Source organism: Sander lucioperca, chromosome 1 (assembly GCF_008315115.2).
Source record: "Sander lucioperca isolate FBNREF2018 chromosome 1, SLUC_FBN_1.2, whole genome shotgun sequence".
Taxonomy (NCBI): domain Eukaryota; kingdom Metazoa; phylum Chordata; class Actinopteri; order Perciformes; family Percidae; genus Sander; species Sander lucioperca.
This window is the reverse complement of record NC_050173.1, coordinates 39147100-39163036: the sequence shown is the minus strand read 5'-3', so window position 1 is coordinate 39163036 and position 15937 is coordinate 39147100. Positions and strand designations below refer to the sequence as shown.

The 15937-nt window shown below is 43.1% G+C and overlaps 2 protein-coding genes across 4 annotated transcripts in view; both read right to left on the bottom strand.

Moving 5' to 3' along the window:
* Positions 1-6481: 6481 nt before the first annotated feature.
* On the bottom strand, positions 6482-8761 carry gpr151 (G protein-coupled receptor 151). Its single transcript, XM_036004137.1, has one exon. It carries the CDS (start codon positions 8489-8491, stop codon positions 7169-7171), a length of 1323 nt encoding a protein of 440 aa, XP_035860030.1. The 5' UTR covers positions 8492-8761; the 3' UTR covers positions 6482-7168.
* Positions 8762-9791: 1030 nt separating this feature from the next.
* Positions 9792-15937, bottom strand: part of ppp2r2ba (protein phosphatase 2, regulatory subunit B, beta a) — a 47945-nt gene continuing 41799 nt past the window's right edge. For 2 of the 3 annotated variants that reach the window (XM_031319269.2, XM_036004126.1), the window contains exons 7-10: positions 13224-13393; positions 12562-12653; positions 12356-12479; positions 9792-11779 (exon numbers count right to left, since the gene is read on the bottom strand). In XM_031319269.2, the coding sequence (XP_031175129.1) occupies positions 11624-11779; positions 12356-12479; positions 12562-12653; positions 13224-13393 (542 nt within the window). In that variant the 3' untranslated portion in view covers positions 9792-11623. The remainder of the gene's footprint in view (positions 11780-12355; positions 12480-12561; positions 12654-13223; positions 13394-15937) is intronic. The other variant, XM_031319270.2, reaches the window with a different exon arrangement.

Sequence of the window (15937 nt, the reverse complement as noted above, 5' to 3'; positions counted from 1 at the left end):
ATAGCAATTCATGCACGAAACGACTTCTACATTTAATTTAAAAACATTTAAGAGATTCCAATTGTTATACAGCCAAATGATCTGCTGGTGCACCTCACAAAACTGCAGGAATGTTAAATTAGTGTTTAACAGTAGCCCACGGTTAAAAAGAAAAAAGGCAAGCCTATTGTCTACTGTATCTAATTTGGAGTACTTCTGCTAACAGGTTTCTGCTAACATGCTTGGTAAAAAAATAAATAATAATAGGTAAATTGGGGAACAAAAAGTATTTCCATGCATTCTGTTTGTCATAGAACTGTAGAGTGTAGTACCACATTAGTGGTAACACTTTACAAAAAGGTTGGAATTAAGTTACCAGGGAACAAATGAGGAACGAATGAACTGCCTGCTTGTGTGAACATTAAGTTAATGAGTAAATCCTAATCACGTTTAATAGAGCAGCTAGTGATTAGTAAATCCTAATCACACAAGTAGAGTAGCTAATGATTAGTTAAAATAAGTTAATTGAGAAACGAATCTGGAGCGACTTGATAATTGTTGAACCATTCATGAGTACTTCCCTAATAATTCCAAATGGAGGACTATATAGTAGATAATGATGAGTTACCAGAGAATAGACTAGGAGATATAGGCCTCTATATTAATAAATCATTAGGTAATGATAAGCTCATGAATATCTGTGAATTGATCGTACTGACCACTTTCTTCATGAGGTGTTCCCTTTTAACTCTGAACCAGCTGCGCGCAGCACAAAACTAGAAAGGACCTTTGTGCTTTTCACTAGTAATTCATCATCTATAGTCCTCTATTAGGAGTTATTAGGGAAGTAGGCAACTTATGAATGATTCACCAGTTATCATGTCGTTCCTGATTTGTTCCTCACCTGTTTCTAAATTAATTAATCATCAACTAATAATTAGCTACTCCATAAAATTGATTAGTAGTTACTTATTAACTAATGGTTCACTGTCATTTAGTTCCTCATGATTTCCTTCTTTGTTCCCTGGTAACTACTCAACATTTTGTGTACCTTGTTGTAAATAGTTACCGAATTTGTAAAATGGGTTTTCATTTCTATAAGGATGGGCCACAGTGTGACAATAATCATTCTTGAACAGCTGAATATTGCATAATAGGAAAAATATATTGGGGAATTTAGGCTTAATTTAATTCACGTGTTGGCCACTTGGGGGCAGCGCAACCACCCGGAAGCACAACATTGATACCTCACATTTTGAAGTTGACATCAAGTCGACAACGTGATAGCAACTAGCAAACAGCTCATTTGCATGTGAAGCAGAAAAAGCGCAACATTGCATTCAGTTGGAGTCGTGTTTTTAGCCACTTGAGGAATGTAAGTCTATTATTCACTCTACTTTTAGTTCTGTTTAAGTGTCCACCAACTTTTGAGGGAAATATCTGGCTCTTTAACTGCTAAATGGACCCACTGTTTACCTGCTAGTTGCTAGCTTTGTCCTGTGTGTTTGGTATAGGTGTTGTGCCGAAAACAGACTGCGTGCCGAAATACGACTACACGCCGCTAGAGGGCAATGTTGGTCAGTCTAAATAGTTATGTGCACCAATATTAACCAGGTCATTTCGAATGTTTTTATTGTTAATGTCATTAGCCTGTTGTAGTTGTTTAAATGACACCCCCTCTTAGCACTGCTGGAAATGCTGAAAGGTGCCTGCCCTTTAGATCTCCACATCCTTCACTGAGATGAAAGCTCTCAGATGTATTCTAATCAAAAGACCAAGGCTAGACCCCCTGAACCAACCTTCCTTCAACACAAAAACAGCCCCACACACACACACAAAAATGTCCTGGTTGACTCTCTGCAGACTGATCTTCCACAGGACCAAAGGGAGGCAAAGGTAGCTGTCACTCAGAGGGAGATGTGGCATTGGCAGGTAAAGGTTTAAGCATGTGGCTTAATTGCAGCCAGCCTCTCCTGCTGAGCATAATTAGTATTAGCTAGCATGTCACTTCCTGTGGAGTTTCATTTATTAGAGATGATGATTGGCTGAGAGATAAAATGCAGGGGTGACACCCCCGCCTCCCCTCGCAGCAGGGTGGGGGGGTGCAGCCAGGAGGGGATCTTACCTGCTGAAAGCTCCCCTGCCTTGTGCTATGACCTCATTAAGCCTGACTTGTTTTTCCACTTGTAACGTTGATTACCACTCATTTCTTTCACTTCACTATCCCAATGAGACCCTCCTTTCTGCTCTGATTTTGGGTGATTATGGGTAAATTCAGACAGCCAGTGTGATAAATGTGTACGTTTGTTGTCCTGTCCAAACAGATGTAACTAAACTAACAGGAGCGTGAGGGAGATGTCAGTCAGGCAGTCAAGGTCCAATCAGGCACGATAACTGAAAACAGCTGGCATGGTGTATTATGCAGTCCCTCCAGGATTTTGCGGCCTTTTTTTGAGATTGTTGCGGCCCAAAATGCCTGATTTTGCAGGAGCTTTTTTAAAAGGTTGCGATAAAAGTTGCCATGTTTGTTGCAATGAAGTTGCGGGAGACAGTGAAAGTTGCAAAAAAAGTTGCGATTTAAATTTTTTTTTATAGTTCTTTAAAAATAAAAAGGAAACTTGTTTTGGGGAGAATAAAATGACTCTGGGCTGAGTTTTCCTAGTAACCTTACCAAAAAGGCTCAGGATGCTGCAAATGTTGGTATAATAATAAAATGGCTGGTGGATTTAAGACAAAATAATAATTTATTGAATGAATCAAATTTGAACGTATGTGTCATTGGCTTGTTGATCTTTACATTGTTAGTTAATTTCCTATACTGGCCTGGGACACACATTCATACGGTTTGATAAAGTAACATTACTTATTGGACTTTAACTTATCATTGCACTTACAATAACGAGCATAGCTGTGCTCAATTTAGGTCATCGTGTCGTCTCATCTCCGGTTTTTCCTGCATCCACCGGATGGTTGTGCATTCACAACCTTCTACCCGTGAAAGTGCCCTGGAACGCAGTCAAACCCGTAACTTACTATCCGTGAACTCGTACCAGATCGCTGTACTCCCAGTTACAGTTTTTGACATCACACGCACATAAACAACAATGGCGACCCCTGTTGATGCTGTACAGACCCCGGTGATTGACGGTGAGAAATAGAAATATATAGGCAACATAAAGTAATTCCACACATTGTAATCAAAACCATACACGATTGTGTACTCCTACAGGTTATGTTTATTAAATGAAGCTCAAAATATTTCGCCGACTAGCTAGCCGCTAGCTAACGCTAGCTAGAAGGGTTTGTCGTGACTTTGCCTGCAACGCTACCAAGTAGTGAGTCGTGACTTGAAGTCGTAACTTACGGGCTAAAAATTGTGTCTGGAACGCAGCATAACAGCTGAGTGGTTCACTACGGACTCACCAACGTGACGTTTTACATAAACTTTCCATTGTTTTTGAATTGGAGAGATTTTGATAGATATTTGTCTGATTTGAAGGCTTATCCTGTTAACAGAATACAACACGTCGTGTGGCTGATGGTGACTTCTAGTAGTCAGAGAGACTAAATCTGTTCAGATTACAGATCACCTCCAGTCTGTTGTATATTAACATCAGCAACAGATCGACCCTGTGGAGCATTTAAACAGTTTGAACAATTGAAGACTGTGTACGAGCTGATATATGGGTTTGAAAACATTTTAATAAATAAGAATTGGACCTGAGTCTTTCTGTGACTTCCTGTACAGACTGAAGGCTGCGTGAACGACTGTAAACTGCCGCGGATTTTTGTCACCGCCCACTGCAGCTGCCGCCTGCTCTCGTCCACTTTACAGGCGAGGCGCTGCTCATCTCAAACAAGCCTTTTTTGACTTGTAATTGTATTTAAAAAAAAAAAAAAGCAGGTGTTACTAATAACACTAACGGTGGCTCTGTTCTTTTCAAGTGTTCCAGTGAGACTGACAGGCTCAATCTCAGTTCCCTTGCGTGAGAGCTCCTCGGCTGAACCGGAAGTTGTTCTGACCCCCCTTCATGAAGGCCGTCGCAAAGCTCTTATTCCTGCCCCGAGGAGCGAGCATCGAGGAGGGATACACGTGAGCAGCCTTCCCGGAAGCCGTGCAGCTGAAAGCTGTTGCTAACTCCGCCCATATAGCCGACGAATAAACGTGACGCTTCAGAGGAAAGGATGTCTCATCCCTCTAAAAACACATTTCCTAGTTTCCTCTCTCCTCCGTGATGACTTTGCGTCTCACCCATGCTTCCTCGGTGGGATCAGTGGGAGCCAGCACGCACAGTACCAGGACCATGAAATCAAAGCCGCTAAATGGAATTCAGCCATCATTAGTTTTTATTATTTACACCTGTGCTCTTCCTACTGTGACATCTTAAGATGTCTTCTGTAAAAAAAAAAGGCCTATGCAAAGTGATGGGGCAAAGTGAGCAAGAGAGAAGTCAGTCAAGTGCTTGGTCACATCAATTAAAGTGCTCATATTACGCTTTTTGGCTTTTTTCCCTTTCCTTATTTGTGTTATATATCTTTTTTTGTGCACATTATAGGTTTACAAAGTGAAAAAAGCCCAAAGTCCACCCCAAAGGCACTTACCATCTCCAACAGAAAACACTGCTCACAAACTGCTCCAAACAGCTCTATTGTAGTCCAGCCTTTACTTCCGTGACAAACGTGCGTCACTTTGAAACATGTTATAATGCTCGCCTAGCTGCTAGCGTGGCACGCCCGCATACTCTGCTTCTGACTGGCTAGTAGTCCTTACCTAGCTGCTGCGCATGTGCGACTCCCAACAAAGATGGAACAGAAGTGAGATGCCTCACTCTGTAGCTAAAACAGAGAGCTAAACACACAGGGGGAAAAGAGGAGCTGCAGCAATGTGCAGTACAACAAAAAATATGGTGTTTTTTTGAAAATGAAACCATGTAAACGTATTCTGATATAACCTCTAAATACAATTACGAACCTGAAAATGAGCATAATATGAGCACTTTAAGCAAAACAAGTGAAAAACCCCTGAGCAGCTGTACCATAGGCATTGTTGGAGCCATTTTGTAGATTTGCTTTTTCGTTTTGTTTATATATCACGTTGGTGACATTTATGCGTATGCAGTTTTGTGTTTGATCACTGGGGGAAGCATTGTCACCGGAAAGCATAGAGGTAATCAGCCACAGGTACACAGGTGTGTGGAAAAAGGGGGAAGCATATACTGTAGCTTTTCACCGTGTTAGTGCGCTTGTCATGATATTGTTTTATTAGTGTTTATCAGAAAAGCAGAATGAAACCTACCTGAAAAGAAATGGACACATTGGTGAAAAAACGTTACAGCGTACATTGATGTTAAAATGTATACAGGTTGGCAGGACGGTCTGAAATGTTTAGCACGGTCTTTCGCTGTACGTTTTGTTGGTAAATGTGAGACGTTCGAGTCACACACGTCTCGTCTTCATATCAGAAACAAGGAAATGAATTTGGCGACGTACGTGTGTTACGTCAACCCGTTCTCACTCCCGCTTGGTCAGTGGCTCTCAGAGTCACATACTGACATGAAGTCTGGCACGTCGCGGGAAACTCCGGTTATTGGTCAAATTTGCGGGAAAAAAAGTTGCGGTGATTGGTCAAAATTGCGAGTCGCACCATACTCACGGTGATTGGTTGAATTCGTGTGAATCGTTGCGATCGCGACATCGCGAAATCCTGGAGAGACTGACCTTTTAATCGTTTCTCTATTTATATGGTGAAGGTTAAAATTCCATTCCAACAATGAGCCTTCAGTGTTAATGGCTGAGTCACCACCCCAGATACTGATGGTGGGTTATACAGTTAAGTGTTGATCTGATTGAGATGCTTGCCTCTGGCAATAAAAGGTCAACATGAATGATTAATGAGAGGAAAATGTCATAAGGGAGGGTAGGCAGCAAAAAGAGCTGTAAGGTAGCTTGGGAATAACTCCTACATCCTAAATTGTCTTCTTCTCTCTTTTTTTTTTTTTTACTTTTATATGTTATTATTCAAACCTTATACATTTGACCCCATGTGCAATTTGGAGTGTAGGTCTTTGATTAAAGTTAAAAGTAGCATTATTTACATGTGGCTTCAATGTTTAGCACAGCTGGGTTGCTGATACATCAGACAGACAAATCGATCATACATCAGTTCAGGCACAGTTTCCTCGGATGTGGATTATCCCTTTAATTGTGAGGTTTTGACTTATCATGTGTATTCATATCAATGAAGAGAGGATTTCTTATGAGATTCCCACAGAGGTGAGTCCACGCTGACACGTTCAGAGTTCAGACCAAAGCTCTTTACCTCTAATTAGAACCCTTGGCAATTCTAATGGATGCCCTTATGAAAATATATTTAATGACCTGATGTCAGCAGGAGTCTATCCTCTGATGTCTGCTCCATCTCATTAAGACGTGTGTGTGTGTGTGTGTGTGTGTGTGTGTGTGTGTTAGAGAGAGAGATATAATCTTTGACACCACAAGACAATTTTATCACACACTGGCAACATTGCCTTTATTGTAAACACTGGTCAATCTGATGCACAATAATCTTTCACAAAAAGTGGACAGGAAACAGACTCTCTCACTGTCACATAAGTAACTGCCTACATCAAGATCACTAATATCCAAAGGGTATACACAAACAATGAGAACATTTACCTCCAATTAAGATGCCAAATTAAGATTTTTCCCAGAGGATTTCTTGCAGCACACCAGTCGTTAAAAACTTTAATTAAAGGGCAGTGTTGTGTAATACTTACAATAATAACTTACGATGTTCTTTCACCACACACTGAAAATATATATAGATATACTGTGTACTATTGGATTTACATTGTCAACATTGCCAAAAGCTTTTATTTACAGCCACCGAAAGTCATTTTTTCACTTGTTATAATGTAATGTGTTCTTCCTCATTAAATAACAAAAACACAACACATTGACAATATTAGGTAATGTTTATCTCATTTACAGATGATACTGCTTTATTCGTAGTCCAATCTTGTATTGCACGCTGATTGCATGTCTTACCTTTTGAATAATATCCTAACCACAGTTGACAGTTAACACAAATGATTAACGGGTGCAGCTCTCTGCAGTCCTTTAACTGAGGTGTGTTGATGAAGCTGCTGCTGTCTGAGGACTGGATTGAAGATCAGCTGGAAGGTGGTTGTTATTTTTCCCCGTCTTTGCTCTGGTGCTCCCACGGCACCGGATCATTTTCGTCTGCGTTCGTTCCACTCTCCCTCTCGTGCCAGAACTGCTCCACATCAAGCAAGACGATCCCATCTTTGAGGCTCAGCCTGTCTTCTTCTCTCTTTTCTCCTTGCTCCGGCTGGGGCTGAGCCTCACTGCTGGGATCCTGGCTGAAGCTTGGTCGAAGGCTCCTCTCCCCACCCAGCTGGCCCGAAGTCTCTGGTCTGGGGCAAGGCGACTGGAGAGTTGTAGGGTTGTGAGGTCCGGGCTTTGGCTTTGGGGGAGGTTGCTTGCGCAAGGTGAGGCGCCTCCACAGCCCCCTGTAGCCCTCTCTGAACTCCTCGGAGAGGAAGAGGACGATGAGAGGGTTCACCAGGGACAGAGAGAAGGTGAGCAGCTGGGCAGAGAGGGTTAGAAGAGGGGGAAGAGAGGAGATGAGGGGCTGAGCTCCTTCGATTTCCTTCTCCGCTACGTGACGCTCCCAAACCCACACCACCCACTGTGGAAGCCAGAGAACAGTCATGGCCACAGTCAGGCTAAACAGCATCAAGGTGAGCTTCCTGGCTCTGATCTGGGTGCGCAGGTTCTGAGTTTTACTGGAGCGGCGCTGGCATTGGCTATAAGCCCTACAGAAATACATCAGGGCGAAGCAGAGAGGTGCACAGTAGACCCCCAGGGGGTATGCTTTGACGTACACAGCCATGAAGTCCTGGGCTTCAGGAGGAACCATCAGTACACACACCATCCCGCGGATTTCTCTCTGCAGTGTGGCAAACAGCCAGTGAGGGATGGTGACAGAGCAGGCGGAGAGCCAGATGAAGAGGAACACCACCAGCATGGAGCCCAGGTGGATGCTCACCTGCTTGGTGGGGTTGGACACGTAGCGGTAGCACGCTTTGGCCATGACAGCCACCGTGAAGCTCTTCGCTGCCATGCAGGACTGGAGGAACCAGTCGGCCGTCTTGCAGACCATCCAGCCCAGATTCCAGCTAGCTTTGGGGTAGGACGCAGCCCTGAAAGGCACCGTGAACAACAGCACTAGCACGTCAGCAAACATCAGGTTGAAGACGAGGGAGTTGATGAGGGATAGTTTGCCCCTATGAGCGTTGGAGAACAAGATAACCATCGCAGTGAGATTACAAGCCACACCCAAAACACAGATGACTCCCAGAATAGCTGGCACCAGGACCCTCAGCTCCCCGGGGTCCAGCTGTTGGTACGAGCCGCGTTCATTGAATGACCACTTGTCTATGGAGTTGTTGTTCACCACTGTCTCATTGTTCCCACTCAATTTATCCATCTTTTCCAAAAAGGATGGTTGAGCTGATATGAGAAGAAAAGACAGTAAAAGTCAAAAGCAGCCAGGAGAAGAAAAATGGTTCTGGGTAGACGATAATCAATAATTGAAGAGCTTAAAGGAGTTTTTAATATATTGATACTAGCAATACTACCACTCTCTTTCAAAACATGTTAGAATAATCACATCAGAGAAGGTCTCGATGGACGATCAATAATCAGAGTGGAGCTCCTGTCTGTCCCCGGGTTTATCCTGAGACACGGCGATGTCGCTTCTACCACTGGTTATATAGGTGCAGTTTGATTGACAGCTGCTGTTGCCAGCTGACAAAATGTGCGTCGACTGTAGCCTCATTGGGCCAATTAGAAAAACTGGTTGGAGACAAGAATACTGTGCGCTGCACAGTGCATGTGTGCGTTTATGTGTAGGCCTACACTTGCGTGTGTGTGTGTGTGTGTGTGTGTGTGTGTGTGTATGTAGTGAGAATTGGTCTGTCAGTGGCATGCATGCATTATGTGGAAATGTGCTGCAATGATGTCCAGTGGCTCGCTCTCTCTCTCTCTCTCTCTCTCTCTCTCTCTCTCTCTCTCTCTCTCTCTCTCTCTCTCTCTCTCTGTGTCTATGATGCCAAAGAAAAAGTCATGCACACAAATGCGTACATGCAGGCAACATGCACTTGAATGCACACAAGCACATTACACAAAATATGCCTTATTCACACACACACACACACACACACACACACACACACACACACAGCATAATGTGCACAGTAAAACACATGAATGTATGGATTTCTAATTTGTGTTTGTGAATAAGTAATAATTACCGTGTGGTTTTCTTAGCGTGAGTTAGAAGATACTAATGCTTACCTGCTGAATTTTTTTCTTCAATTTGTTACTAACAGTACATAAGATATATCCTCTGAAGCATCCACCAGCAATCCAGATGGATTCTGCCCTTATTGTTTGTTGTGTGAGCCGCATAGATCAGCAATCTTCATTTGGAAGCTGGATTTCTGCTCGTACAATGGTAAATTAGTATAATTTGAATAAACATTAATAATCGAAAGAATTTAAGAAAACTGTGACCGTGGCTAGTAATTGGAAATAAACCACTAGCTATGTCCAGTGGATGAAAATCATGTTTCCTCCCTTTTTTGCAATAGCCAGACTGTCATGTCTGACATGTCTTGCTCTTTGTCCACAAGAGGGCGCCCTTGTACCACAAGCATCACTGAGTCATTTGATTTACGTACATTCAATTTAAGTCAGCAGCATTAACAGGAGGTCCAACAACGGGCTTTCAACTTGCACATCTTTATTCTTTTTTTATTCAAAGAAAATCCAGTAAGCATAAAGACTGCATGGTAATTAATTGCATTTCAATACATTCTGAGCTATAAAAGTTTTTTTTGTTTTTTTTTTTCAATTCGAAGTGTCACAAAGGAGGCTGTTTAGAAGACATTACTGTTTAAAGGAATCACACATAATAATTCCCTGATGTCACAGAGTTCATGTAGACCTTTGACTGCTTTTCTTAATGGTAGTTGGCTCTTAAAAACAAATGAGGATTTCTAAACTGATCAGAGTCGAGTGTTGAAATACAATAACCTACTGTTCCACGTTACCCATCTTCAACAAGAGGAGGAACGTGGACAACAGACCCTGCAGCAATCTTAAATCAAACTTGCAAAAATAGTTTACTTGCATAGTGCCTCAAATGATCTGTAGATGTTCAAATATCTATAATGCAGGCTGTCCGTTTCATCAGATTCAGATCCAACGCATGCAAAAAAGAGCTACGCTAGCATTATGTTACGCCTAAAAATCTCAAGTTCAATAATTCAACATGAAAAGTTTACGGTTATACCATCTACAGATCATTTTCGGTACAATCCAAACAAGGTTAAACGTGGTGTGGAGTTTTTCTTCCAACCGGTAATTCAGCAAAAAAAAAAAAATAATAATTGAATGTGGCTTTGTCGTGTCTCTTGCAAACTGATGACATCAGACTGACTGCAATATGATAAGAGCAACAATGACTTTGTACATATCACAGCGTCCTCCCCTAAACTCACAAGCATGTAGCCGGTGCTGTAATGTAATCATGATGACATCGCTTCAAGCACTTTTTTCCTCTTGAGAGCCTCAGTGGTGCTTTTTTCTGTTTTTCATTTTTAGAGAAAGAGCAAAACGAAAAAGAAACATTCCTAAGTTAACATTTCATTGAAACATTCACACTCCTGCCTTTGTACTCAGTCCCCCCCCCCTCCCACTACATCAAACCCCCACATACCAAAAGAAGGCACCACAGCTTCTAAACAGACTCATTGACGAGCGAAGGACTCAATAAAACAACAGCATTAAATTAAAACCATTGACACAGCCCGGTAGGGCTTCATTCACATTACAGACTACAGCAGTCTCACCAGGGAGACACAGAATTGGTACAAGAAAGACTGACCATGTGGAGTCACAGGCAGAGAAAACTCTCACTTCCTGGGGTCAGACATTAACAGTCTCTTCCTCTTTTGTAGGAATACTGCAGCTGGTTGCACTGAAACGTCCCCTCAGTTCCAGGCCGCAGGGGTCGATCACATGCACTGTAGCATGAGCAGTTTGAAAGAGAGGGGGCACTGTTGCTACATGACAATGAGCCACCATCATGTAAGCTAGGTTTCTGTCTGTGTGCTCTTATTTTATGTTCAGCGAACCCACATCCAACCCCTTTCTCCAGGGTCCGGAGGGCTGCTACATCATAGTATTCCTGCAGCAATCCTCTTGTTGCACAGGATTCAACTTCTCCAGGTGTCCGCATGGCTAAATAAATTAAATTAGAAGTCAAAGTGAAGAATGAAAGTCCATTCTTGATTTCGAGGAGCCTTTTTTCCCCCCTCATGCTGTATCCAGGTTGTATCAATTTCCCGCTATCCAAAGTTCATACTGTCCACTATTCAGTCACTGGATACTCATCTCTGTGCTTCCTCAGCAGAGTGGCAAAATTCGAGACCGGCAGCAACAAGACCAAGGGAGAGGAGGAGAAGAATGTAGATAAGGGCTCCATCTCTCTCTTTCTCCAACCCAAGCTCTCCCTGCAGCCCCCTCACGTGTGGGGGGTCAGGGGTCAGCAGCTTTAGTTGACTTTGTCTTGGAAGATGTAGAGGTTGTTGGTGGCCGCTACAGCTATGATGTTCTCATGTGGGTGCCACGTAGTGTGTAGGATCTTCTTGCTGAAGTCAAGGCTGTCTACACTGATCTCATCCTTACGTCGTTTCCCACCTACACACACCTGGAGGACAACAGTAGGGATAAGAAGGCGTTTAGAGTGTGCAGATTTTTTTAAGCACACATGAACACATTTCAGTGATGTTACAGGAGTATTCATTTATTTTTTGCCCACTTGGCAGCACTAGAACAAGCTGTGAAACACAACAATATCACCTCATGAAGTAGATAGTGGCAAATATGTTGCAAACAGCCTATTTACTCATCCAGGAAACACAGAGCAACATTAGCATTCATTTGGAGTCGTGTTACTGGCCACCCGACAATTAACTTTGATATCCACTCTTCTTTTAACTCTTATTTTTAATCTATATCCCCTGAGGGACATATGTGTCTCTTTAGCTGCTAAATGCTCCGTTGTGTTCACAAGCTAGTTACTAAGTTGCTAATGCGGGTGTATTTTGATATGCAATTTCTGGATAATATAATTACATGCTAGTTTATCTATGAAGATTCCCAGTCATCAGGATATCTATAAAATTACGAATTTGAAGTCAAGTGAAGGCTCTGGAAATATAACCCAAATCCAGCTGCCTTAAACATAGGACTTCCAGATATCAGGTAACCAGTATTGATGTACCTTGCGAGGCTTAAGAATGGCTCTGGGTTTGCTGTTCTCCCTGGACGCCTCCAGTGTGACGTCACGTTTAGTGTTTCGGTCAAACATTCGGAAAAAGTTGTTGTAGGAGCCGGTCATGATTACGCTGAGGAGGAGCAGAGGAGAGTGGAGGGTTATTGAGGTGGGTGGATGGATGGATGGATGGATGGATAAGAAATAAATCGTACCTGTCGGATCCATTCCAGACACACTCAAACTTGTCAAAGATGCAGTCATTCTCATACAGAGAGCAAAGTTTGCCACGTAAATAGTCATGAACCTGAAAAAAAAATGAGAAAACATGAATGTCTGAAGTAGTTGGTGGTTTATGATCCCACTTTTCCAGCATCTAAAGGTCGTCACACTGCCTATCAGTGAACAACCTTAAGATGCACTGCCATATGCTCTAGTTTCAATAATCCCTCCAAACCTGGTGAACCGCTAAGATGCTAGCTAGCAGGTGGAGGCAGAGCTGGAATTGGACAGAGAATCCCTTGAGCCCAGCTGATAGCCTTATCAATCATGACCTGCCCTAAGATGGCTTCCCCTGATCAGACAGTGTGGATCTGACCCCGGTGACCACACAGTGGGAGGTTTTGCCCTTCAGGTTGCATCAGCACCGCCACTATCTGTCTTTTTATGGACAGTCGGCTCAATAAGCTCTCCTGGGGTAATTGTAGCGAGATGACACGGTTACAGATTGGCAGGGCGACAGTGAAACAGGATTATGTTGAGTGATTAGTCTGAAATCAATAAGTTTTGATTTGATTTCGGCTTAACCGTTATTTAGGAGTTTCTTTGGAGCCTTCAAACTATCCAACAGGCACATAAAAGCAAGATGAAAGCTTACCTGGTATGTCTCTAGTGGTTTGTTCTCCATTTGAAGGTCCCACACCTTGACAGTGAGGTAGTCCCGTGTCATCAGGTAGCGCCCGTTGTGGCTGAACTTCACGTCAGAGATGGATGAGATGATTTCAGAGAAAAAGGAGCGAGTGGAGGGATCCTCTGGCTCCTCAAAGTCTACCAGAGGAAAAAAACAAAAAGCAGTTATCTTCTGACAGAGAAAACACATTTTACACCGTAGGAGGTCGCTGCTTAAAAGACATGTTTTTTTTTTTTATAGAAAAGTCTTTTAATCATTCGCAGCGAGAATAAAAAAACAGCCGATTTTGTTTGGGTGGTGGGGGACGTCATTAGCTAACAATAACAGCCACAACAATGCCTGGGTGCAGGGTTTGCTTCAGCAGCAGCTGCATCTCTTCACGGTCTTATTTCTCTGTGTGTTTAGGGAGAGTCATGGGTCAGCATGCTGGGTAAATATTGGTTATGATTCATATTGATTCTGGCAGCTGCTGATCTGTGTGCAGGCCAGCACACTGGGGATAAGAGCCAGGCATACCATCGTTAGCTGTCAAGTTATTGTTCCTCCTCCTCTTTTCCTCCCCTCTCTCCTCTCCATCGCTCCAAAAATGCCCCCACCATTCCCCCCCTCCCCTCCCCTCCCCTCCTCCTCAGCTGAGGCCTGGAGAATAGCTCTGTGATGTGTCAATGGGGAGTCTAACAAGGGATGCGGCGTGAGAGATGAAAAAATGGGGGGATGAGGAAGGCATAAGAAAAACAAATCAATGTCAAAGTGCTGGGCCCATTTGGGCTCTGCTGGATTTGTGTGTGTGTGTCAGTGAATAAGTGTTTGTGTATAAGTGGGTGTGTGCAATATGTGCATGTATATATGCATGTGTGTGTGTCCCTGCCCTCCCTCCCGCCCCACTCCAGAGGTGTATAATAGGGTCCCTGGGGAGTTTGGTCCCTCTTTCTCTCTGTCCTGGGGCTTAGCACTTTGGCAATCCTCCCCTATCCCGCCATCCATCCATCCTCAATCTAACGCTGGCTGATACCAGCAGCCTCCTAGATTTACAGGTACAGGAAGGGATATGGTATAATTGTTTGCCTTTTTTTTAAGATACTTTTTGGGGCATTTTTAGGCCTTTATTGACAGGACAGCTGAAGAAATGAAAGGGGAGAGAGAGGGGGAATGACATGCAGCAAAGGGCCGCAGGTCATAGTCGAACCCAGGCCCACTGCGTCGAGGAGTAAACCTCTATATATGGGCGCCCGCTCTACCAACTGAGCTATCTGGGCACCCGATTGTTTGCCTTTTTATGTAGAAGGTTCAGGAAGTGTGTGTGTGTGTGTGTGTGTGTGTGTGTGTGTGTGTGAGGATGGAGGAGCTGTGTGTGTATGCGTGGGAGGGAGGGCATTATACATCGCTATGAGCCATACACCGCTCACGCAGTGATAGTAGGTCAGTATCAACAGACCTGTCCCGAGGCTAACAAGAACACCTGCCTGCTCTGTGTGTGTGTGTGTGTGTGTGTGTGCGTGTGTGTGTGTGTGTGTGTGTGTGTGTGTGTGAAGTAATGGCACGTTCATGTCAATATCAAACAGCTGTGAAAATCACAACTTTAAATTTACACCTAAATCCAAACATTTTAAATGACTTATATTGTCCTCCAATAAATGATCATGCGAAATTCAACAGGCCTTGTTAGTGCATGGTCCGGGAAACACATCAATATGTCTGAGGAAATGACTGACATTATTGAACAACAAGGTGTGTCCATGAGGGACTAATGCGATTGCTCTTAAGCCATTGATTTTGCAGCGAAAATGTCAATGTATTCATTATTCATTCATTTGAACAAAGCGAATGCATGTGATGTTAGGCTTTAGAGAAGGCTGCTTATTGTTTGAAACACACAGCGAGTATTATTGATGAGTTATCAATCCTGGCATATTGAGCAGGGGGAAGACTGCATGTCACAGCCAGACAAAGGTGGAGCTGAAGCACAAACATTCAGTGTGAATTTGCAACCATGGTGCTACCATGTTGTATGTATATCTGTCCTGTTCTCCCAGTTCCACCATTCTGATGCTGTCATGTATTTAAGAATGTAGATGAACCTTCAGTACTCTCAAGCTTTGAAGCATACTGATAATGCTACTACTGAGCTTCATTCAGTACGTTTTTGCCCTAATTCCGAAAAAGACGATATTCCGACTAAGCTGTTTACATGGCTAATGGAAGTGAGTATTCCACTAATATTCCCGTTTACATGTAGCCGTGCAAAACAGGATTTTTTTCAAAGTTAACCAGCAGCGGCGGACTTGTTGGACCGTGCGAACACAGCGTCCCTCTTTCATTCCTTCAACCAGCTTCTTGAAAAGGTCAGCGTAGCGATGTTTCCAAAAACCTGTTCTCCTTCTTATCGGGTCTCCAGCCTTGCAAACTATTGGCTGGTTGGTTTGTGTACAGAAACCATAGCAACGCACAGAGCTGACCATAAGCCTGCGGTGAAAACCATGTCCAAAGTATACATGTCCAAAGAATGCCTCTAAAACCTGAATAATACCGGGATGTCCAACATGTCTTAATTGGAAAATGCTATATTCGGAAAAAGGCCTTATTCGGAATATCCAACTGGAATATGCTGTTTACATGACCTGTATCAAATTCGGAATATTGTCATATTCGGAATAATAGTAGAATATTGGTGTGCATGTAAA